The sequence below is a fragment of the Mustela erminea genome, chromosome 3 (assembly GCF_009829155.1).
Source record: "Mustela erminea isolate mMusErm1 chromosome 3, mMusErm1.Pri, whole genome shotgun sequence".
Classification (NCBI taxonomy): Eukaryota; Metazoa; Chordata; class Mammalia; order Carnivora; family Mustelidae; genus Mustela; species Mustela erminea.
Genome location: NC_045616.1, coordinates 163,635,482 through 163,658,018, shown reverse-complemented (window position 1 = coordinate 163,658,018; position 22,537 = coordinate 163,635,482). Strand labels below are relative to the sequence as shown.

The window sequence follows — 22,537 nt, the reverse complement described above, 5'->3', positions numbered from 1 at the left end:
CCCTGGCCCTTCCCTGGTGCCGTCTAGGACCCAGATATCACCCTAAGTGACCTCGTGGCCGCCAGATGTCCAGGGTGCCCTGGGGGCATCAGAGCCGACCCTGGCAGGGACTTGGGCGAGGCTCAGTGGCAGGAGGACTGAGCAGCCTCCAGGTCCCCGGGGCAGCTCAGCCGGGGACGAGGCCTCAAGACGCGCTGCTCAGGTGCTGCGGGGCCGCCCGTGCGCACCTGCTCTGGTCTGAGTGGAGGGAAGGTGTGTGTGTCACCGGGCTGCCGCTGGTGTGCTCCGAAGAGAGGGAGCGCAGGGCAGTCTGCTGCCAGCCCTTCCCTGTCCCCTGGGCGGCACCCTGAGCTGCGGGGACCCCATCGACCTGCCACCCGTCGCATCCCTCCAAACCTCACTGAGCTGTCCCTTCTCGGGAGCACAGAAGTCATTTGTTCCAAGCCCTCCTTACACAAGTGGCCCCACGTCGCCAGTGGTGGGCCAGGGAGGAACGGCACCATGGTTTTCAAGAATTTTCATGACAATGGTCCCGTCAGATTCCCACACTCATGCCTCACGGTGACCTCAGAAGAGACACCTCACGTTGGGGGGAAGATGCCACCGTCTCTTACGGAGCGGGACACGGGGTCCAGCGCGGCCCCGAGGCTGTGCAGCCCCTCAGGGTGGTGGGGGGCGCTCCACAGACAGCCCCAGATATCAGGCCTGGGTCTCAGGGACCCCATCCCCACGAGAGGCTCAGCCCCAAACCTGAACCTTTGGGTCCTCACCTCCCCGCTGCCACCGCGCCCACCCCCACCCCAGACGGAGCCTCAGTCAGGAAGAGGCTGGGGGAGGCGGCCGACACGACTCAGGGCCTGCGGCCGACGGTCAGCCTCGCCTGCCCCTTCCCCAGAGGCTCACCTATGGCCTCGTGTCCCCGCAGGCATGGTTCCCGTTACGGCAGGAGAAGTTGTACCCGGGCTGGGTGCAGGCCGCCTGCGTCCTCCTGTGCTTCCTGCCCGCACTGTGGGTCCCGGCTGTGGCACTTGTCCAGCAGCTCGCCAAGCGCAGACAGAAGCAGGACACCTGGCAGGACGGGTGCCCAAAGCTGCAGGAGGGAGGGGCCAGCTGAGGGTCGGGCTGGGGGTGGCAGGGGGGACTGGCCTATGAGCCTCCTGCTGGCAGAGAGCTGGACCCCATTACACACTTGCCCAGACCCTGACCTGTGGCTGCTGCTTCCCAACCCCACTGCGTTCCGCCGACCCTGCTCATGGCACAGCCCAGATCAGTGACCACAGTCCACGCTGTCCCTCTAGCCCCTAGGGCCCTGCCCTCTGGGGTGACGCACGGAGCTATCTGTGGGGCCGCACATTGTGCCCAGTGAGTCCACGTAAGGGCCGAAGGGCAGGCGGGCCCCGAGGCCACACGGCTGGCAGAGCAGCCCGAGGAGGCGCACGTCACAGCTCTGCAGTGGGGCGCATGTAGGCTCTCCCCGCGGTGGACGGAAGGGCAGCCCCTTTCTGTGCCAAGACCATTTGGGGCATGGGCGGGTCTGTTGGGACCTGTACGGACCCTCTTGGTCAGCCGGAGCCCAGGTCTGTGTCGAGGCCCAGGCCTCCTGTGTGCGGGGAACCCTCACTGCACCCACGGCCTGGCTCCTCCTGCCCCAGGACGGGGCCTCCCCGCACGAGCACAGGCAGGTGCTAGACACTCTCCTGACCTTATTGCTGAGAAACACCACTCTGTTCTTTAAAGATTTCCTCAGAGACTCAAATGTGGGTCAAGAAAGTCCAAAAAGGCGGATTCTCTCTCATCCGTGAAGCAGGGATCAGGTCTCAGGGGCTGGCCCAGACACACAGGCGTGGTGTTGACTTGCCACAGCGCGTGTGCACCCTTCACGCTGCGGGGGCGATGGCGTGACCGAGAAGCCGCCCCGGGAGAGCAGCGAGGCGCTGTCCAGGGTGCTGAAAGGCCGCCGTGAGCCTGGTCCAGACGTGCTTGCTGGGGCTGCCCTTGTCTAGGCCACCCAGACCCCGGGAAACAGAAGCTCCTGCTCCAATGCCCCTCTCAGAGGAGCTGAGTATTAAGATGAAGCGAGCCCAAGAACACCCCCCAAAGTGTGCCCCCGAGCCCCGGGGGTAGGGTGAGCCATGCTATGACCCTTGGCTTGTGGCCCCTTCCTCCATCAAAAATCCAGCAAGGCCGGTGAGTCCTCGCCGTGTCTTTCCAACACCGTCTCCTCATGCTGGGGTTTCCCTGAGCACAGCTGGATAATTTAGGATGATCTCCCCATCCCGAGGTCAACTGATTGGCTGCCTAACCCCACTGCACCCACAGTCCCCTGTTCCACATCAGGGAGCACTCCCAGGCTCTGCGGTCAGGGCAGAGGCATCTTTGCGGCGTCACTGTTCCACTTCCCACGGTGCCTGGGGGATTCTGGGCCCACCCAGGTTTGGCGAGCCCTTCTCGGCGTCCTCACAGGTGAGCAAGGTGTCCAGGTGCACGCACACACCCGGGGGATGGCAGGTGAGGTCCTGGGAGCACCAGCACTCAAGCCGCTCTTCCTCCCGCCACGGAACACAGCAGTCAGCAAGCCTTCCAACACGCAGCGCAGACCCAGGAAACACCAGAAAACTGGGGTCTTTTCCTTTGCTTTAAAAATCTCATTTTCACTCTTCACCTGAGGAGGTTTAGCCGTGCGCATATTGATTTTAAGGAGATGAACCAGAAAGGGTTCTCAGTGAGCTGAGCCCGACCAAGCACCAGTCCTCTCGGGGCTTCGACACATCAGCAAGAAGGCGTGATCCCGAGTAAGACGCTGACAGACCATCTGTACCCGAGAAACGGGACTCAAGCTGGGGACAGATGGACGGCTGACCGCTAGGGTCTGGTCCGTGACACGAATGCCAGAAATGGGCCCCTGGGGCCTGGGAGCAGGTGGGGGCCAGTGGCAGGTCAGCTCGGGAGCCTGGTGTGGGGTCCTGGCGGTGTCCCTACGGGCTCTGTCCGCGCCAGCAGGGTAGGTCAGCCCTCCCTGCTTCTGACAGCGGGGGCACCACCGCAGCCAGGCTGGTGTGCACGCTGGGTGGGGCCCGGTTCCGCTCGGCTCATCTCCGCTGCATTTTCCACCCACTGCATTTACGACCGCTGCGTGGACTTGGATCCTCCATAAATGTGTCTGTGCAGCCCCTGGGACGCGGTGCCCTTCCCCAGATCTGCTGAAGCAGAAATCTGTTTGGGGTGGAGGAACACCTGTGCAGTTCAAGCCCCCAGGACGGCTCGGGCTGACACCCACCTCACCGCCCAGGTCAGCCATGAACACCTGCCTTTCCCAGAAAGTTCTGTCCGGGTCACCCCACTGCTGCCCGGTCAGGCTGACCCTCTCTTGCCACAACCTGTGGGGCCGCTCACTCCCCCCAAGATCCTCCACCTAGGCCCCCGCCAGAGCCGTGATCTGGGACCCTGAGCAGAGCACCACCCCCCAAACCTGGCCTTTCCTGCAGGCCCTCACTGTCCCTCAGCCTGGGGGGCTCCCCGGTGCGTTAGCAGGAGCCCCACTCCTGCTGGCTCGAACAGCCTCTCCTGCAGAGCCCGTCCCCACGACACCTGTTTCCCGGCCCGAGCCCTGCTGGTCGATGTGTCCAGATGCAAACACGGCCTCTGGGCTGAGGTGATGAACGGGGCACACAGGCACGATTGCCTGCACACGTCCGGGGCACGGGAGCGGAAGACCAGCAGCCCGGGCGGGGCCAGGGCTGGACGCGGGGCAGTGGGCTACCATCTACCTCCCAAACCCTCATGTTGCGCCCCCACTGCCCATTCCAAGGAAGCCGCCAGGAGAGCCCCGGACATGGAGAAGCCAGAGAAATGTGCTCACTAGGAGACCCGGGGTTCTGGGCTTCAGGCCCTGGCTGCCCAACCCCTCCCAGGGTCCACAGTAAGGCCAGAGTTCGCCGTAGACGGGGCGGGTGCTGGGCGGGGTCCTTCTGACTCATGGTCTGGCTGCACCTGCCCCAGGAAGACCCCTGGGAACCCCAGCAGACCAAGGACCCCTCTCATGATGTGTAGACACAGGCACAGGTGTCTGTAATTATGGAAAACAGGACAGACGCCCACGCAGGCTGTGTTTAATATGAACGCGGAAAACAGAAGCCTCTAAGAGCAAAGCCTTGGCGTGTTCTTTCCATGGCTCCCAGGAGTAACCGGGAGCGGCAGGTCCAGGGGGAGGTGGCCACACAGAGGAGCACCACCAAGATGACACAGGGCCACCGTGTGTGGAGCAAGAGCTGGAGGGGAGGAGTCGGAAGTGGGGGTGGTGGCGGCGCAGCGGGCCAGACACTCAGGCTCCAGGAGGCCGTGGGGGGCAGGGCAAGGTCACAAGGATGGGCGGGTGGGTCCAGCCCAGAACAGCTGACTGGGCCCTTGGCTTCTGGGCAAAGCTGAGCAGGCACAGACTTTGGACGCCGTGCGGGGACGGCTCGGGGCACAGACCGTACGGGCCTGGGTGCTGGACAGGCAGCGGTAAGGAACCACACCCACCACCAGGCGCCCTCAGGGACATGTGTGCAGACTGGGGGAGTCCCCAGCCAGGGGCAGGGCAGGGTGACAAAGGTCCAGACAGGCTCGGCTTGCCAGCCCAGCGCTCCCGCCTGCCCTCTCCTGGTGGTCTGTGCCCGAAGAGCACAAGGAAACCACCTGGATGGGGAGAGGGTGCTGGGTAGGCTCTCCTCCCCAAGGACGTGGGGGCAGACCTCTACAGGGGGCGCCGGCCAGCAGCTCAAGTGTCAGGGACTCAGGGGAGAAAAGGTCCAGACCTGAAGGTGAGCCGGCAGCTCCCACCGCGTGAAGTCCCAAGGCCCGGGCTTGGGGGTCTTGGAGGTCACTCTGGGCTGTGTGGACAGGTGGTCAGTCCAAGATGGTCTTGAAGTCTGCAGTCAGGCTAGGGTCAGCCGCTGCCTCCAAGGCGGCCAGTGTCGCCCTCGGGAGCTGTCGGCACAAGTGCCCTTGGGCTGGAAGGGGAAAAGTGACGTGAGAATGCCCTGGAAGAAGCTGACCTTTGCGCAAGGCCAAGGTCAGACAGGTGTGGTCCATCCCTGTGCAGGCCAAGCTCGGGGGGCTGGGTGGGCTGGGGTGTGCAGGACAGACTTGCTGCTGGGGCTCCCCCTGCCCATGTTGGGGCAGCCAGGGCAGAGGCCTGGGGACATAGGTTGCGAGTGCAGACGACAGCCAGGCCAGTGGGGCTGGAGGGAGTGATGCGGCCTTGGCCTCTCCCCAGACCGGGGTCGCGGTGTGGGGAGGTCGAGTGAGCAGGGGGGCATGCGAGGCCCCAGGGTGAGAGCCTGCGACCCAGGGCACCGGCACCCACCACGGGGGCTCCTGGACCCACCCACCGCCACGCAGACGTGGGCGACGTTGCTTGCGCGCACACAGCAGAGGGGGCGCCTCCACTTACCTGCCCGGAGTGCCCCCAAGAGACACCGGTAGGTACCACTGTGACGAGCGAGCTTGAGCCAGAAGGCCTGGAGGCAGAGCCACCGCGCAGCCTCGGAGGGAAACAGGCCGGAGGCGCCCTTGGCCCCCAGGGACATCCCTGCGTGGGGGGGTGGGGCGTGGTGGGGGGATGTGACATAGACAGACAGGCTAAGACCACGTGCTCCGAGGTGCCCGATGCTGCCTAGGGTCCCTGCAGCCCCGTCCACGAGCTGGGGAGCAGGGGCAGAGGTCGGGGGTCAAACGGTCAACGTCAATTCAAGATCAGCCCCAAAACAGGCCCCAGGGAACCCTGACTCCAGGCGCTTTGGTCCTGTTCTCAAAAGCAACCCACACCAAATGAAGTAAAACGGGCCCGAGGGACGTGGTGCGGCCTGAGCTACAGACCGGCCAGCGGCTTCCGGGATGAAGCAGAGCAGGGCAGGGATGGTCCTCAGGATGCCTGGAGGAAGGCCGGGCTGCAGACCGGCCCGAGCCGAGCCTCCTCTCACTGTGGGCCTGGATCTGTGCATGAGGTCGAGGGCACCAAGGTGGGGCAGGGGGTGCCGACACCCCCAGGCCCGACGGGCGAGCTCCCAGAGCCCGCAGCCGCGCCGCGCCGTAACCGTAAGCGTGCCGGGGCCCATACACTGGCAGCGCCACAGCCGACCCCACAAAACCCATCAGCCGCACCCAATAACCCCGGCCCTCCACGCACACCTGTGTTCCTGGCTTTCAGGAGGGAGTAGCAGCGTGACGCGGTGTCCGAGATGATGCGGAGGAAGAAGGCGGGGTTCTTCCTCACCGGCTGGTCAAACGGAAACTGGAGCACACACGCGTGGAACCTGGCGAAGGGACGCCTCGTGGCAGGAAAGCCCTGGGGCTGGGACGCGTGCGTGCTCATGCCTATGTCCATGTGCACGTGTGTCTACGTGTGCGTGTGCTCCTGTGTGTCTGCGCGTGCCCGGGGCCACAGGACGAGCCCCTCCCCAGGTGGCTCCTGCTCTCGCTGACCACCCGGGCCCCTTCTGGAGCAACGGGCTTGTGCTTTGCTCGCCGAGCACCTGACTTCACACGCACGGGAACCCGCTGAGGTGGGAGCCCTGTCCTGCCAGTGGGAGACCACAGCCAGCTTTGGAAACAACAGTGCACGACTTTAGGTCACACAGACTCGCCCAGGCTTGACACGGATGCCCGGCCCCTTGTCCAACTGTCCTGACTGTGGCTGGAAGTTAGCGGCTCCCTGAGCAGCCAGGGGCAGGTCTCCCTTGCAAACCAGACCAAAGCCTGGCTTTGTGTCTGAGGCGACGGCAGCCACTGTGACACCTGGGTCAACAGGGGCCGAGGTGGCAGTGTCTCCCAAAGAGCTACAGGAAGGCACGAGCAGGGCAGGGCCCCACAACTGCCCAGCCATGCTCCAGTTCTCAGCAAGATGACCTGGAGCCATCCAGGGACCAGGCATGTTCCGGAAGCACATGGGGCCTGAGATGCTCTCGTCAAAGGGACAGGAATGACAGCTGGGCTGTTTGGGGGCCACAACCTTTCTGTGGGGACACCAGAGGCCGCGGGCCCTCCCGTTCCTGCCTAATCACCTCCACAACCTGAGCCCTGTGGCGTCTGCCTTCCTCTCTGCACACGCAATGCCTGCACCTGCCTCGCACGCCAGGCCCCTGCAAGGGTCCTGGTCAGTGCATAAGAGTGGGGACACCCAGGCCACACTGGCCACCCACTGCTGCCTGGTGACGGGACCGGCGCCTCCAACCACGCGCGGTGCACACACACAGCTGCAAGTCTGCAGTGAAAACCCGGCAAATACCGCATCCTTCAATCCTGGGACACCAGAGGGCAGGGCGCACGGCCAGGCTGAGGGAGGGCCGGGGCCGCCGCAGTCCTGTGGTGTGGCCGTGTGGCGGGGGAACCCACCTGTAGGCCTGCAGCAGGAATATCTTGTACACGTTTGCATAAACCGTGCGGACGCTGTTCACCTGGTCACAAAGAGAGACACGCTGCGACCACGTCTGGAATTTAGATGTGGGCCTCGCGCTTTATCACCAGGTCAAAGCCGGGCCATGGGTGGCAGGGGCGGCGGGAAGGACCCGCAGGCAGGGATGGGGAGGGGAGGGCTGAGCGGTCTTCAAGCCTGGGCCCCAAGGCCTTGGACGCCCACCACGGGGAGGGGCCCGACACCCGGAATGCCCACCGCCCAGAAGGAGGGGCCGCGGTGGGGGGCCCGAGGACATCTGCACCTGGGTGCCCAGGCACAGGCTTGCACACACTCGCACACACACGCCCCGCACCGGGCACGCGCACCTGCAGGTCCAGGAACAGGGCGCAGCACTTGAGCCGCAGGAGCGCCAACAGCTTGTGCCGCAGGCTCCTCCCGGGCCGGGTGCCCTGGCTGAAGGTCAGGCTCGAGCGGATGGACGTGCAGGCGTAGCTGTGGGACAGAGCGGCCCGCGCTGAGCTGCGCAACCTTGAGGCCCGCCCACCCTTGCTGTCCGGTGCGTGGGGACAGCCCTGCACACGATGCCCGGTGCCACCCTCGGGGGAGGCCTGGGCTGCGGGGTCGCAGACGGGCAGGGCCCCCCACCCCCGCACCGCACACACCGGGCCACAGTCCGGGTCACGAACGAGTTCACCCTTAGCGGCCTATGGCGCAGAGCCAGTAAAGTCCACGAGACTCAAGCACACGTGCCCGTCACGCGCGAACACACGCCTGGCCCGCGCTTCTTGGGGAGCAGAGAGCTGGTCAGGGCCGGATGGCAAGGGAGGGCTGGAGGCCGGGGCATCGGAGCCGCGTCCCAGGGATGAGGAGAAACCCACCGAAGATGGGGGTGGACAGAGCGGGAAAAGGGGGCCGGGCTTCACACACAGCAGCAGAGACGTGGGTCCACCCGGGGAGGTGGGGCCGGCAGAGCAGGCTGGGAAGAGCACCGTGGGAACAAGCAGGACAGCAGCGGCGCCGACCAGAGAAGGGGAGCCCCCCCGCCGCCCCCCGCAAGGCCGTGGAGTCAGGGGAGCCCCCCCGCCGCCCCCTGCAAGGCCACGGAGTCAAGACTCGGCGCTACACAGGAGCGCGTTCCCGCACCCACGCCCATCCCAAGTCTGCGTCCGCGCCAAGCCCGGGGTCGCACTGGGAGCGCTCGGGCTCAGGGAAGACTGGCCATGAGGGGCTGACCTGGGTCCCCAAATCCACATCACAGCCCCAACCCACACGACACGTGGGTCACATGGGAACTGATTAAAGCTTAGGTCGTAGGTGGGCCCTGACCCTGACAGGCCTCCTTGGAGGAAGACAGACATGAGAGATGCCGGAGCGGAGATGGACAAGAGAACACGGGGAGCCCACGGCAGAGACCACGAGCAGAAACGACCCTGCCCCGCAGCCCGAGCTCACTGGGACAGGATCCCACGTGCTATGTACACGGCAGGCTGCATGCACCACAGCTGTGCTCCCCAGGGAGGCCACGCTGCGCATTACGGGGTGTCCTCAGGAGCTTGTGCCCAGCAGGTCCCCAAACCTCTGAACTCAGATTTACAGTGTCCCTGCAGAACACACCGGTGACCCCGTCTCCTGCACAAATTCTTCTTACCAATAAAAGCCCAGAACATCCCTCATCTAGTGAGGGTGCTCAGTCCCAAAGAGGATGTGTTGCTGCCCCATCTGCGCGGGACACTGAGCACCCCGACCCGTGACCCACCCATCCCACACGGAGGCAGAAACGGGGGCATGCCACGCTGCACCCCCTCTGTGGGCGCACTCACCTGGAGTAGTCACAGGACACCTCCAGGGTCTGGGTGTCCAGCAGCAAGCCACACCAGGGGAACAGGCAGTGGGCCGGCAGCTGGAGGGGCGCCGTGCTGCCCAGGGCCATGTCCTCCACGGGGAAGTTCACGGCCGTCTTCTGCAAGTTGGCCGAGCAGCCATACTCGGGAACGCCCCTGACCAGGGTCCTGAAGCAGAGCGGCCAGGTCAGCGCCTGGGAGGAGGGGGCACTGCCAGGGGCGCTGGGGCACTCATTCAGTGGGACGGCCACGGTGCTGAGCCGGAGGGAGCCGGAGCCAAGGACATGGCGGCGGGTGTGGGTGCTGCCCTGGGGAGTGGGGCTGCTTCCCCGGAGCCCCTTGGAAGTTGGGGTGCGCAGCACACTGGGCGGACGGCAGAGGGGGCTGTGCTGCACGCGCAGGAAAAGAAGTGACTATGCTCGTGGGGCCCCCCTTTCTCCCTGTAGGCCACGTGGGGGACACGGTCTGTCTGGACTTGCTAAACAGGGTTGCTACAAGGCCTGGGCCCATGTGGGGGTTGGATATTTTGCCAGAATTAAATCGGGCACATGGGGCCCTCAGTGCCGTCCTGCTCAAGGCCTGGCGTCCAGGGCCTTCCTTTCAAGCGTGGTTTTCCAGGGGAAGAGAAAGTGTGAAACCAAGGGGGCTTTGCTCTGGTTGCTGGCTGTGTGGACAAACCTGTCACCGCGAGCCTGGCCACAGGGGAGTCCCCAGGCTCTGAGGGAGCACGAGTCCCGCAGACACACCCCAGGGCCACCCTCCACCTGGCAGCCTGCATGGGGCACCCGGCAAACGTAAATCCGCCTCGCGACGGGGGCTCTTGCTCCGGGAGCCAGGTCAGCGGCCCCCCGGCACCGGGAGTGCCACGGGGACACGTGTGGGGGACTCACCGGAGGAAGGCCTGCGCTCGCTTCAGGTGGGGCGTGACGAGCAGGAAGTCGTCCACCAGACGCAGGAGCAGGCTGCAGGGCATGGGAGAGCCGGGCTGCGGCGGCGTCCCCGTTCACGAGGACAGGTGCAAAGTCACTTCCCCCGAAGGACTGAGCGGAAGGCTGACCTCGCGGGTCGTGGGAGTGCCCGGGGCGCACGGGCAGGGACACAGCTGCGGTCACAGCCGGTGGGAACGCCCAGGTGCTCAAAGCCACCACTAAACCTACACTCGAGACCCACTCATGACCCCCCACGTGACTGAACACAGAGCCACTGGCCCCTGTCCACACCCGGCGGACCCGAAACGCAAGGTGGAGGTGAAAGCAAGTCGCCGCACGCGCACCCTGAGGGTCCATACCCGTCCTGCTGGATGCCAGGAAACAGCCTGCGCTCCATGTCCCCGTAACACAGGCTGCACAGCAGGGTGGACAGGACGGAGCCCTGTGGGATCCCCTGACACTGGATGTACGACCTGGGGGACAGGACGCAGGTAGGAGGAGGCCCCGTGGGCCTCGCACTCATTACAGACACATGTGCCGCAGCCCACAGACACGCAAACCACACGCACACGGAGACCCACCACACGCAGACCAGCACGCGTGTGGACCATGTACACAGACCGCAGACACACACGCAGACCAGACAGACACAGACCACACTTGTATGCAAACCACATACGCAGACACACAAGCAGACCACACACGCACAGACACACAGGCTGGTCAGGCGCCGGCGCACACCCCAGAGTACACGTGGTTCAAGGGCCACTGTGCACCCCATGGAGCCCTGACAAATGTCTGTCCACACGTGCAACGGTCCACATGGGTCTGACCTTTTCTATAAAGGTCCCCGCAAGCAGAGAAGCAGGGGGGGGCGCCTCTGAGGGAGCCCCGGGGGGTGGACACAGCAATGACCTTTGCCCCAGAGCAAGTTCCCCTCCGGTCCGGGTGCTGCGGACGAGCACGCGGCCTCTGGGGAGGCCGGCCCGCGGTACACCCGTCAGCAGCGTTTCTCGGGACGCATTTCAGATGTAATTACAGGTACCAAGTGCCACAGTCAGTCATAACATGAGAATAACGAAACATTCTCTAACTAAAAAGCTTCTGATTCCCAGAGCGCCGGGAATGATCCCCAGGAAGGTGCCCACATCTCAAGCTGACCTCTAACGACCTCCACCGTGAGCCGGAACCCTCAGGACCGTGCTCTCACCCCACCCCGGGGGCCCCCGTGGGCACTCACCCAGGAAAGTCTGCTTCTGTTTCTATAAATAAAAAAATTATCTGCTGACATTTAAATGCCAAAGGACTCCCCAAGCCCCAGGAGCCCCACGGCCGCAGGGTCTGCAGGCGACCGCAGGAAGGCGGCAAGGACCCCAACTCACTTGCCCCCGATCCTTATGACGTGGTTGTACACCAAGCTCAGGAAAAGCTGGAAAAGGCCGCTGCTGGCTTCGTTCAGAGAGTAGCTCTGCGAGAACAGACGGACGTGTGGGCGGGCGGGCCATGACTCTGGCCGGGATCCAGCCTGGGGATGCCGGCCCGAGGGCACGTTGCAGTGTGTGTCCCGCAGCGGCGGGCAGGAGCCCGGCAGCCAGTGAGCACAGGTCTGCGAGCCGCGGTGGCCAGCCCATCCCTGGTTCTGCAAAAGGCCACAGAGCCATGGGGCTGAGCTGTCCCCTGCCCTTGGAGGCAGCGCCCGCTCACAAGCAGGAGGAAGGCGTTTCCCCCAGAGGGTCCGTTTCAGGCGGGGACACAGGGTGAATCCAACTTGTCCTCCTAAGAGGAGGGAGCATGTTGTCGTTCAGCCCCACGATCGAACCGAGGGAGAGGTCTCAAGCTTACCACGAGAACTGCTGCTGCCCCGCGGCAGACAACCTGGCGGCGTAGCGCCCTAAGGGGCTGCCCCGGGGCACCTCCAGCCGCAACCGGGGGCCACCGCCGTGTCCACACCCCGCCCTGGCACACATTGTGGCCGCCTCGCCCACCTGCTCGATGACCACGGAGTCCCTGAGCGAGGTCGTCTCCTGCAGACGCTCCACAAACTGTCTCATGTACGGCGGGAGGTCTGTGAAGGTGGACACCTGCCGGCAAAGAGGAGGGGGTGAGACAGCTGCGCACCCCGGCCCGGCGGGCGGGGGTCATGTCGCAGGAGACCTCGTCCACGCCGGGGACGAGCAGGTGCCGTCTGGGAACGGGAGGCCGCAGTGCTGGGAGCAGGTACGGACCGCGGAGCTCGGGAACCGTCCACCTGGTCAGTCCCCTGTCTTTGTCTTTGGGGGGGGTCCTGCCTTCCCAAGACCCCTCCCTGATGCCTGAACCTTCACCGTGGGAGGTGGAGCCCAAGCAGGCAGTGGGGGTCCCGGCCACCCAAGCAACCAGGATGGAGGAGCTGGTCTGGGGCGGAGGAGACTGCAGAGAAAGGAGCCAAACCGCCATTTCTTCCCTAGTCCCACTGCCTCTGGGCACTGGGAGCGCCGGGGGCTGCTGGGAAGGGCCGCTGAGGCAGTGAGAGGCCGCGGCGGGGACCCAGGCGCTCTCTGGTGAGCACAGGGGCCACGGCGGGGAGGGGGGCAGGGGGCCAGCGGCCAGCGCCATCCGAACACAGCGCTCACCACCCCCTCACTGTCGGGGGAGTCAGTCTCCTCCGCAGAGAAAACCAGTATTCTGTGAAACCTATGGTTCACTGGCTTCGTTCAAGGCTGGCCACTCACGGACACCAGCGGCAGGAGTGACCACGAGGGAGACCACAGCGGACGTGCCGGGAACCTGCCTGCGGCTGAGGCCGCTACGGAGCAGCCGGGGTTTGAAGATCAGTCCAGACCGACAACAAACAACACCGCGAAACAAGGAGAAAGGAAAGAGGAGCCAGAGACAGAGTCCGAGAAACCCACCCGGGGCGCTGGGAGCTGAGGGCAGGGTTGGCGGGGCTGAAAGCCCGAGGAACGGGTGGGACAGGCGCTCAGCGCGAGCCAGCCGGGGGTCCCACGGAGAGAAGCCGCGAACAAGCCCCCACAGGCGTCCCGGAAACTGGCTCCCGTGCACGGAGCGCTGAGCGCAGGAGCTGCGCCCACGGCAACGCCCGACGGCAACGCCCGATGGCATCGCCACCGCAAGACACAGACAGCGGAGCAGAAAGGAAGCGGCATCAGCCACCCAACCCTGCCAACCTGGCTCCGTCGACGTGAAACTCCTGCTCGTGCAAACATCCCGCTTGTGACCAAAAGAGCAGAGACAGATGGAGAAGGCACCTGCGGTGCCTCGGCAGCCTCGGACCAGGGGCTGGCACCAGACACGGGAAGAACCCCGAGAAGTCCCTGACAAGTGGCTCACGGCTTGTCGCAAGCAGGAGCTGACCTCACGGGCCTCTCACACACGGGGACACCCAAGTGGCTTCCGCAGGGCACTGGGCAGGCATGTCATGGGGATGCTGGACCTGGCACAGTGCGGCCGCCCTGATCGCGTGGCCACGGGCTCAGCCGGCCCCCATGGCGCACATGGCAGTGTGGTCGGGCACCGTCCACCGACGTGCAAGGCTCTGCCTCAGCAACGCCCCAACAGCAACGTGAGCTCTCGCCAATGGACGCCCCATCGGGGGAACGTCTACCCCACCCTGGGCGCCCGCTGATGCCCACCCAGCAGGAGGCAGAGCCTTGCGAGGCAGCATCGGGGCAACCCCGCCACGACCGGAGAGGGTAGGACCGCCACCCGCGTTCAGGCTCGCCTTGGAGCAGAGGGAACCAGACAGGAAGGGCACGTTCCGCCCCACGTCACATTTGTGGACTTCGAGACGGGTCCCTGAGTCCACATGGCTGACGTCAGAGCAGGGGACACTCTGGAGAGGGGTAGGGGGTCCGGTGGGCACCTGTGACGTTCTGCGTCTCAACCCCGTGGTGGCTGCCACCTGCGCCACACGTGTCAACCCCCCACTCCTTGCGGCTCAGGGCTTGCGACCCACACTTAGCCTCACGCCGCAGGTGCTCCCGGGGGCTCTCCCCAGACTTCCCGGGTCGGCGCCTTTCTCTCGGCAGCCTTCTGAGCACCCTCATCATGGTGTGCTCCGCAGGCCTGGCTGCTCTGACGGGTGGCGGGAAACTGCCACATGCTGACCGGGCCGCTTGTCCTTCCCCAGGCCCGGGCAAGGGGGGAGGGGCACCCAGACCCTCAGCTCTGCTGTGTGGCAGGGGCAGCGAGTGAGGCCCAGGCGTCCACGCAGTGCTCCCCTCTCCCGCAGCACTGGCCCCTGGGGCTCACTCTGCCCTCGGCATGGCCTCGGGCCAGGCCAGGCTCCCACGGAGCGTCGGCAGGGACATCAGCCCCGCCGCAGCCGGCATCCCGGGGGCCCGGCTTCTGGAAAGGGACAGCAGGAGGCAGCGGCCCACGGGGTGAGACTCAGACGTAGCAGCAGTGAGAGTGTGGGACCACTTCTGGGGCTGGGGGAGGGTGGGCAGACCCACGGCATGGACACGTCCACACAAGACACCCTCGTCAGGGAGCACACGCCCCGTGGCTCTTACATGTCTCTTGAAGGACCTGCGGACGTGCCCCTGGGCGGTTCTCCGGACCACGGCGTAGCGACGCAAGCAGTAGGTGTTTTCATGAGGCCTGAGCACGTTGGCGACGACCTCGGCCAGCCTGTCCTGGGGGAGGGCGTCGTACGCCCCCGTCACGTCCACCTGTGCGGGACGGACGTGCTGTTTACGCGCTGTGCCCGGGGGCCCCACGGATGCAGGAGGACCGAGACACCCTGACCCCCAGCGTCTCCCGTTTCTGTGGCACACACCTGTGCCACGGCCCCCAGACTCAGCAGCAGGGCAGGCCTGCATCCCTGTCTACACCCGGAAATGTGACGGGGCTTCCCCAGGGGATGCTCTGTTAGTGCAAACTCAGGGAATGAAGGCCAGCCACAGCCCATGACGCACGGCCAGCTGGTCGGGGGGACCACTCCCACAGGCCAGACGTGCCCAGCTGGCTCACTCGGGCATGGGCTCGGGATGGAACCGGGCACCCACCTTGACGAAGTACAGGTGGGGCGCTGGGTCCTGGGCCCGCACGCGCAGCACAAAGTCGTGCCAGGCCCTGTGGATGTCGTCCATGCCCAGCACGGAGGCCCCCAGGAGTCTGGGGCGCCGGGCCCGCTCGTAGTTCAGCACGCTGAACAGCGTCTTCACTTGCGAGGTGAGATGCTGGATCTGTGGGGCCGGCCCGGGGCAGGGGAAGCACCCCCAGAAGACGCCCATCACACAGGAGCCACGTCAGACCTCCCTGCCCCGGCCTGCTGGACCCCGCAGGCCCCCCCAGCATCCCCCAGACTCGACTCCAGAAGGGCCAGAGGACCGATCGCCCCACACACCCTCGAACCCTGGCTTCTCCCTAGGGACCCGCTGCAGGGTCTGGAAACTGCGGAAAGAGCAGCTGCAGGCGTCTCTCTCCTCCTCCTGCCGAGCCCCTGCCAGACGAGGCAGGGACCCCGCAGCCCACCATGGAGGAGCGCCCCTTCATGCACAGACCCAACCCGGTCCCCGGTCAACATCAACAGCCTGGCTTTCTCATCCGGGGACACACACGACAAAATCACCCCCGCTCTGTGGAACCACTCAGAAAGGGTCAGAGCTCTGGTGACAGAGATGCCGTTGGCAGGGACCACGGAGTGTGCCAGGCACGGGGTGACACCTGCGGGGGAGGCGTGTGCTAGGCACGGGAGTGAGATCCTGCCGGGGGTGCTAGACATGGGGGTGAGACCCATGGGGAGGGGTGTAAGGCACAGGGGTGAGATCCTGCAGGGGAGGGGTATGCTAGGCACGGAGGGGAGGCCCTGTGTGGGTCACTGGAACCCCAGCAGGCTGGTGGCAGGTGAACGACCCAGTTCTTTCTGTCGTTGGCTCATGGCGAGTACCGAGTACCCTGCAGCAGCAGGGTCCCAGAAGCCAGGGGCTCGGCGTGGCCAGCTTGTGTCACAAGAACCTGTGGGTCCCCGGGGTCTGCCTAGCATCCTGCAGGCCTGGCCTTCCTACAGGCTCCTTGTCTGACCGTGGGCACATGTCCCATCAACGCAGCCTGACCGCCACGGACCTCCTCCTGGCCTCCTGTCTACCTGCACACCGAGCCGGGGTTCCTGGGCTCCTGACTTAGAAACGAAACAGCAGCGCTGACCTTCTTGTCTCGGCACAAGGCTCTGGCTCCCGCCACATAGTCCATGTTCACGATCGGCCGCAGCCCACCGGGCTTGGGGAGGAAGCGGAGTCTGGACGTCAGGAGAGTCGCCCTGGCTTCGCGCTGTCTTCGCACCTCTGCGGCGGACAGCTCTCGGAGGCGCACGCTGGTGCAGTGCTGCCTGAAACACAGAGCCTCGTGGGCCGCGGCTGGGCGGGTGCGCGGGAAGCGCAGGGCGGGCGGGCCTGCCTGAGAGCCGCCGGGCTCCTGACGCGCCCGTGCCAGACACCAGTCACCCAGGACGCCGAGGCCGGCCACCTGCAGGAGCCCCTCCCACAGTGGGTGCCGGACACCAGGGTCCCTCCAGGCAGAGCCCTGGGAGGCCCAGGCGGGAGCAGCTGGGACCCTTGGACAAGGGTGGGCGAGGGGGTGACCGATGCGGCCCCCAGAGGAATGGAGCCATCTCTCCGTGGGCCTGCCAGCCCCCTGCAGCCTCTCCCCCACCACCGCCCACAGGCCGGCCCCAGCAAGGAAGCGCGGTAGGAGAGCCCAACCCCCCGGGGCCTCTGATGCCCACCAGGCAGAGGGACAGTTTCCACAGTCCCCACAAGGACTCTCAGGAGCCATGAGATAGCTGAATCATTACACAGGCCGCACTGTTACCTCGAACCCACAACAGAGGTTGCCCGACCCCCTCCCAGGTGCCGGAGGACACAGCCCAGCTCCCTTGGCGGAGATGCGCTGAGTCAGGGCACGGGCTTGGCCCAAGTGTGAGACGCAGCCCAGGAGCCCCCATGTCGCCACTTTGGGGCCTTGCCAAACCCTGTGAGGAAACAGCCTCCTAGCCAGGGCTTGTCCTTCAGACTGGCAGACTATCCCCGACGGGACCCCGAGCCAGCCTGTGGCCAACACACTCCTTCAGCGGACAGGACACAGCCCTGCAGACAAGCCGAGCAGCCACTCCGGCAAGGCAAGCTGGAAGGTTCTGCCTCAGGGGCCCCTACCCGAAGCACACCTGTGCCGGATCCTGCCTGCACGCCACCCACGGCCCAGACCGTCCCGCTCGTTCTGCGTGAATTCGAGGAGCATTTGACCCACATACCAGGGTCAAGCCAACGACCTGCCTGCGAGCTTGTTTCCATTCAGTACAAACTTCTCCCCTTTCAAGAGCCTGGACCCCAGGTGGCACAGACTCTGACATCTCCAGTGAATGAAAGGGGCCCCAGAAGTCTGTGCCCAGGGTGGGACCCCCAGTGAGAAGTACCCGGAGGCATGGAGCCAGCTGGAGGGTCAGGACAGGGGGCTGTCATCTGTGCACATGGGGGGGCAAGACAGGGAGCTGTCATGTGCACACACAGGGGGATGGGACACAGGGCCGTCATGTGCACACATGGAGACAATCGTGAGCGCGCGGCACAGGCAGAGACACCTGACTCCCAGGGTCTGTAACGGGCTCCAGACGCTCTTCCGGTAGAAGAAGAGCCGGTTCTTCTGAAACGTGGTTTCCGTGACGTAGAAAAATGACCTGAGCAGCTCAACCACGTAGGTGCCCATCAACCAGCACAGGAGCCTGGCCAGGACCCCTTCTCTGCGGCGGTGCTCGGCGGCCGGCACACTGCAAGCCCCTGGAATGGAAAAGGCACAGACCACAGTGTCCGCTCTGCCCATCGCAGCCACACTGGCTGCTCAAAATGGGCAGGCAGGGACTGAGGCTCAGGGAACACGATCCTCGGCCCGAGGGGGAACACACGCCATTATCACATGTCTGCTGACCGCGGGACGAGAACACTTTGGACTTGTGGCGGAATAAGACATTACTGGTTTCACGTTTCCTTTGCTACTTTATAACGTGGCTACCAGAGTTTCAACGACGCAGGCAGCCCCGTCACGTTTCTACTAGACAGAGAGGGGCTTCGTCATCTGTCCTGGCTTCCGAGCAGGGTGGAGAAGCAGAGACGCACTCTCCCTGGCCATTCAGCAGCATCGCCGCCGCGCAGCAGGGTCCAGGCGTACCTGGGGCTTCCCAGACCAAACCACGCAGGGGCTAAGGGCAGCCAGACACTGTGCAGCTGGGAACAGGCACCAGAGAGCCGCGAGAACTTAACACAGGACCGTAGACACGCACCACGGGAATGAGACGTCACTCCATGCGGCCGGGGACACGCGCCACGGACCCAAACTGTCCTCTGTACTCTATTCTGTGCACTTGGCAGGAAGGGGACCCAGAATCTGCTCTGGGGGAGAGGACAGAACAGTGAGAGAGGGGCAGGGACACCAGGGCAGGGACAGAGATCAATGACCACTGACCAGAACATAGCACGACCTCTAACCGGGGGCTTAACTAAGTGGGAGATCACATCAGGCCCTCGTGCTGCTCAGGACAAGGAACCCCGAGAGGACAGCAGAGCTCGCGGCTCCCAGCCGCCACCAGGGCAGACCGGGAAGGAGCGCGGAGTGGGAGAGGCACGTGGTTCCCTGCAGACGCGGACTCGGGCGCAGGAAAGGCCGACCAACTGGGAAGAAAGATGAGGGGCATCGGGCACGTCTAGAATCAAGGAAAGAAGTCAGATTCTCCAGGTTAGTGGCAAAGATCGCCGGACTGGACGAAAGCCAAAACAGCAGCTGCTGACCAGCAGGGCCCAAACCGCGAGGCTCCAGGAAGGCTGGACGCCGACGCCCGCCAGGAGAGAGCTGGCGCGCCACTCGGGGGCATCAGGACAGAAGTTAGCGTAATGGGCGTGTCCCCACAGACTGCCCCACATCCGCAATGCTCACACCTGGTACAACCTGACATACCATCGGAACAGGGAGGAACGGACAAACCCGCCCCAGCGGAAGACAGCACTGCCTCCAGCATCTCACCCTCAGCACAGGGACGGGGGTCTCGGGTGGCGTGAATGCGATGGCCGGCCGCAGGCCTGCAGACACACGAGGACATGCACGTCTGCCCACCTCAAGCAGCCCGGACCCCGCAGACAGGCCCCGCACAACCGAGTCACGAGTCAACAGGAAAGATCACTCAGAGCCCAGCAGCTCGCCGACCAAAGACGACACCGAACAAGAAGCGGAAACTTCTCAGAAGCGACTGAAACCGGACACGGGCAGCAAACAGAAGCTGGCGCACAGCTAAGACACAGCCAGGAAGGGAGCACGGCCGATCACCGGCCGGGCACTCAGAGAGGCACGCCGGCGACCCTGATGGCAGGGCGGGGGGCAGGGACATGGCTCTCCTCCCAGTGAGGCCCTACGGAGACACCAGACTCCACTCCGAAGGTCAAGGCCACTGTTCAGACCATGGTGGGCATGCGTAAGCCCACGGGACGGGATGACAGAGCACAGCCACACAGATCCCCCGTGCCTGGGGTCAGGGAACAAGGGCTGCCACCAGCCCAACATGGGCCGGAGGGGGACAGGCTGTGGGGGCGGGGGGCACCTCCCCAGGTTCCATCAGGAATCCATTCTGTGATGTCTAGCGACACTGGGCAGCAGATGGGGACAGCCCAGCAGTCTGGCCTCCGGGGATGGGGACAGGAATAAGAGGGCAGAGTGGCAAGCAGGATGCTGGTCGAGGTTGGCCTGACAGAAACCGAGCCCTGCCCAGATGACGGTCTGCATGGAAGGGGCGTTCCAGCTGGGTAGGGTGGAAGCGGTGGCCCGAGGGCCATGCCTAGAGAACCCTGGTCTCATCTGTTCAGCCCCGTGGGCAATGTGCGTGGCCACAGTCGCAGGAAGGACCAGTCCGCCAGGGCCACGGCTCCAGTGTTCAAGGACACAGGGAGGTCCAGGGGCTGGGCCCGTCACTCGGGAAAGCACCAGGTCCTTCCTGTGTGCGGTGCACGGGGTATGGCAGACCTCATATGAAGCTGGGGACGGGGCCACGGAACTCAACACTTTCCACCAGGTGAGCGGCAGCCTGAGAACACCGGTGCTGTGCCGGACACCTTGGAGGGTCAACCACGCCGCGCTGGGAAGGGAGTGGCTGGTTATGGGCACACAGGCATGTCCAGTGCGAACGTTCTAGAAACATGCTTTGCAACACGGCCCTTACGCTTTGCAACGTGTCCTGTAGACTAAACCATTCATTAGGAGGGTGGATCTCAGGCGGCGGGCTGTTTTCCCACAATTAAATCACAAAACTTACATGCCCAAGTTATTGGAAAGTTGCTCAGAGCCTCTCGGGGAACCGGAAAGGGTGTCCCCTTGGAGGCCATCACAATCCCGATCTTTGGAGATGAGTCGGGTGCACTTTAAGCCCTGCCGTGGGAGACTGAGATGGACACCCCAGAAGGTGACCCTGGTTCTGAGAGGGCTCGCCAATCTTCTCATCTAGGAGTCTCAGATGTCTTGCGAGCTTGGGGGGTAGATCAAATGGCAAAACCCCAGGGTCTCTCTTTGTTGCCACGCCCCACCAGGGACCGTGGTCGGTGGCTGGACCTGCATCCCCACATCTGCTCCCCGCGCGTGTCCCCAGGGCCTGCCTCAGGTCATGTAAAGTGGAGGGGTCAGAGGCGGAGGGAGGGGCCTGGTCCTGCAGGTCCAAGCAGGCACCTGCAGCCTCTGCTGCTCACCTGGGCTCCCCCGCAGCCAGGCGCAGTCCTGCACTTTCATCTTCCACGTCAGCTCCTGCGGCGAGAGCTTGGCGTGCTTCCCCAGAGAGATGAACTTCTTTACGTTCCTCAAGAAGCGGCGCTGGTTGTGCCTGGAGCCCCAGAGCGCGGGGGGCACCAGCCGGCACAGGCAGGCCCGCAGGAAAGTGTACACCTGCCAGGGGCTGCTGTGCTGCCGCAGAAGCCGGACCAGGCGCCGAGGGTCCGTGTTCTCCTCGGGAGCTGCCACTGGCCTCTCCAAAGGGCAGACGCCCACACCTCCGTGTGCCTGCTTGCTAGACGCCTCTCCAGGGGCCTGCGTCCGAAGCGGGCAGTGCGTCCTGAGGAGCGCGCGGTATGGGCACCGCGCGTGGTTCCCAAGCAGCTCCTGGAACAGAGGCCTCATCCGCCAGTAGCGCGCGGGAAGGCGGCGCGTCCTGTGGGAAGCCCCTGCTCTCTGGGGCCCGGAGCCCAGAAAGACGGTCTCCACGAGTTTCCGGGCCCCAGTCAGGCTAGGCGGCAGGGCGCTGAGCAGGAAGGAGGGGCGCAGCCGCTCCCTGCCTCCCGAGCAGTAGAGGAAGTGCTTGGTTTCGGGGTGCGCTGGCTGATGGGGTACTCCCTGGGGTCCCTGAGATGGCTGTGCCGTGGTGGAGCTGAGACGAGTCCCAAGGGGCCCTCCCTCCCAAGAGGCGGCTTCTGCAGCGACCCTGGCAGGTGTCACTGCGTGGGGTTTGCTGTCACCCCGGTGGGCCTGGTTAGACGGCCTGTGGGTCCCCTGCTCCGGCTCCGGGGTCACGCTGCGCCTGGGCCTCTTGGCTAGAGGCGGACTGCTCCCGGATTTGCCCTGCCGCCGCCTTGCGCCAGACTTCCAGGCCTGGCGCGTGGGTCTGAGGTCCTTCCAGGTCCCAGGACTGTGGCCGGGGGACCCGAGGGGCCGAGCCACGGCGGCGGGGACGCAGAGGTCGTAGAGCGGAGGCCCACACACCTGGTAGGCGCAGCTCGGGGCCACCAGCACGTAGAGCGCGCAGCACGTGAGCAGGTGCGCGAGCACATCGTCGCCCACGCGGCGCAGCAGCAGCCCCCACGCGCCGCTGCCGCGCAGAGTCTCCGTCACGGTGTTGGGCAGGTAGCTGCGCACGCTGGTGGTGAAGGCCAGGGGCGGCCCGCCGCGGGCCCCGTCCAGCAGGGCGAAGCCGAAAGCCAGCACGTTCCTGGCGCCGCGCTCGCACAGCCTCTGCACCACCCGGGCCACCAGCTCCTTCAGGCAGGACACCTGCGGGGGGTGGGGGCGGGTCCTGAAGGGCTGGGGACCGAGGCGTCCGGGGGCCCGGGGGCCCGAGCGCGCGGCCCTCCCCCTCCCGCCCCGGCAGGCCCGAGCCGGGTTCCCGGGGCAGCCCACCTGGCGGAAGGACGGGGCGACGGGGGGTGGCCGCGCGCCCCAGGGCACGCACACCAGGCACTGGGCCACCAGCGCGCGGAAGGCCGCCGGGTCCCCGCGCCGCACCAGCCGCCGGCCCTGGGGCCCCAGGCGCCGCAGGAAGGAGGCCAGGGGCAGCACCTCCCGGTAACGGCTCCGCAGCAGAGCGCGCACGGCGCGGCACCGGGGCGCGCGCGGCATGGCCGGAGAGGGGCGGG

At 65.3% G+C, this 22,537-nt stretch overlaps 2 protein-coding genes across 7 annotated transcripts in view; one reads left to right on the top strand and one right to left on the bottom strand.

Moving 5' to 3' along the window:
• Nucleotides 1-4,148, top strand: part of SLC6A18 (solute carrier family 6 member 18) — a 17,859-nt gene extending 13,711 nt beyond the window's left edge. Inside the window, exon 12 of the mRNA XM_032337838.1 lies at nt 926-4,148. Within this exon, the coding sequence (XP_032193729.1) occupies nt 926-1,114 (189 nt within the window). The 3' untranslated portion in view covers nt 1,115-4,148. The remainder of the gene's footprint in view (nt 1-925) is intronic.
• On the bottom strand, nt 3,101-22,537 carry TERT (telomerase reverse transcriptase). 6 transcript variants are annotated; one of them, XR_004284338.1, is made up of 17 exons: nt 22,302-22,537; nt 20,885-22,175; nt 17,746-17,941; nt 16,317-16,497; nt 15,176-15,355; nt 14,681-14,839; nt 12,152-12,247; nt 11,549-11,634; nt 10,526-10,639; nt 10,128-10,199; nt 9,217-9,405; nt 7,762-7,888; nt 7,375-7,436; nt 6,172-6,296; nt 5,435-5,572; nt 4,797-4,991; nt 3,101-3,197 (listed from the first exon to the last, which is right to left on the bottom strand). XR_004284338.1 is itself a non-coding variant. In XM_032337834.1 (16 exons), exons 1-16 carry the CDS (start codon nt 22,518-22,520, stop codon nt 4,888-4,890), a joined length of 3,339 nt encoding a protein of 1,112 aa, XP_032193725.1. In that variant the 5' UTR covers nt 22,521-22,537; the 3' UTR covers nt 4,139-4,887. The 6 variants fall into 6 exon arrangements, 4 of the variants coding, with proteins under 4 accessions (XP_032193725.1, XP_032193726.1, XP_032193727.1 ...); XR_004284337.1 differs by lacking the exon at nt 3,101-3,197 and adding an exon at nt 4,139-4,268; XM_032337834.1 differs by lacking the exon at nt 3,101-3,197 and having other exon boundaries at nt 4,139-4,991.

Coding starts and splice junctions, on each gene's coding strand:
- TERT (XM_032337834.1), bottom strand. CDS start 22,520: ATGCCGCGCGCGCCCCGGTGCCGCGCCGTGCGCGCTCTGCTGCGGAGC. Junction 10,640..11,548: donor GTCATAAGGATCGGGGGCAA/GTGAGTTGGGGT, acceptor CCTGTCCCCCAG/GTCGTACATCCAGTGTCAGG. Junction 7,437..7,761: donor CCCTGTTCCTGGACCTGCAG/GTGCGCGTGCCC, acceptor CTTTGTGACCAG/GTGAACAGCGTCCGCACGGT.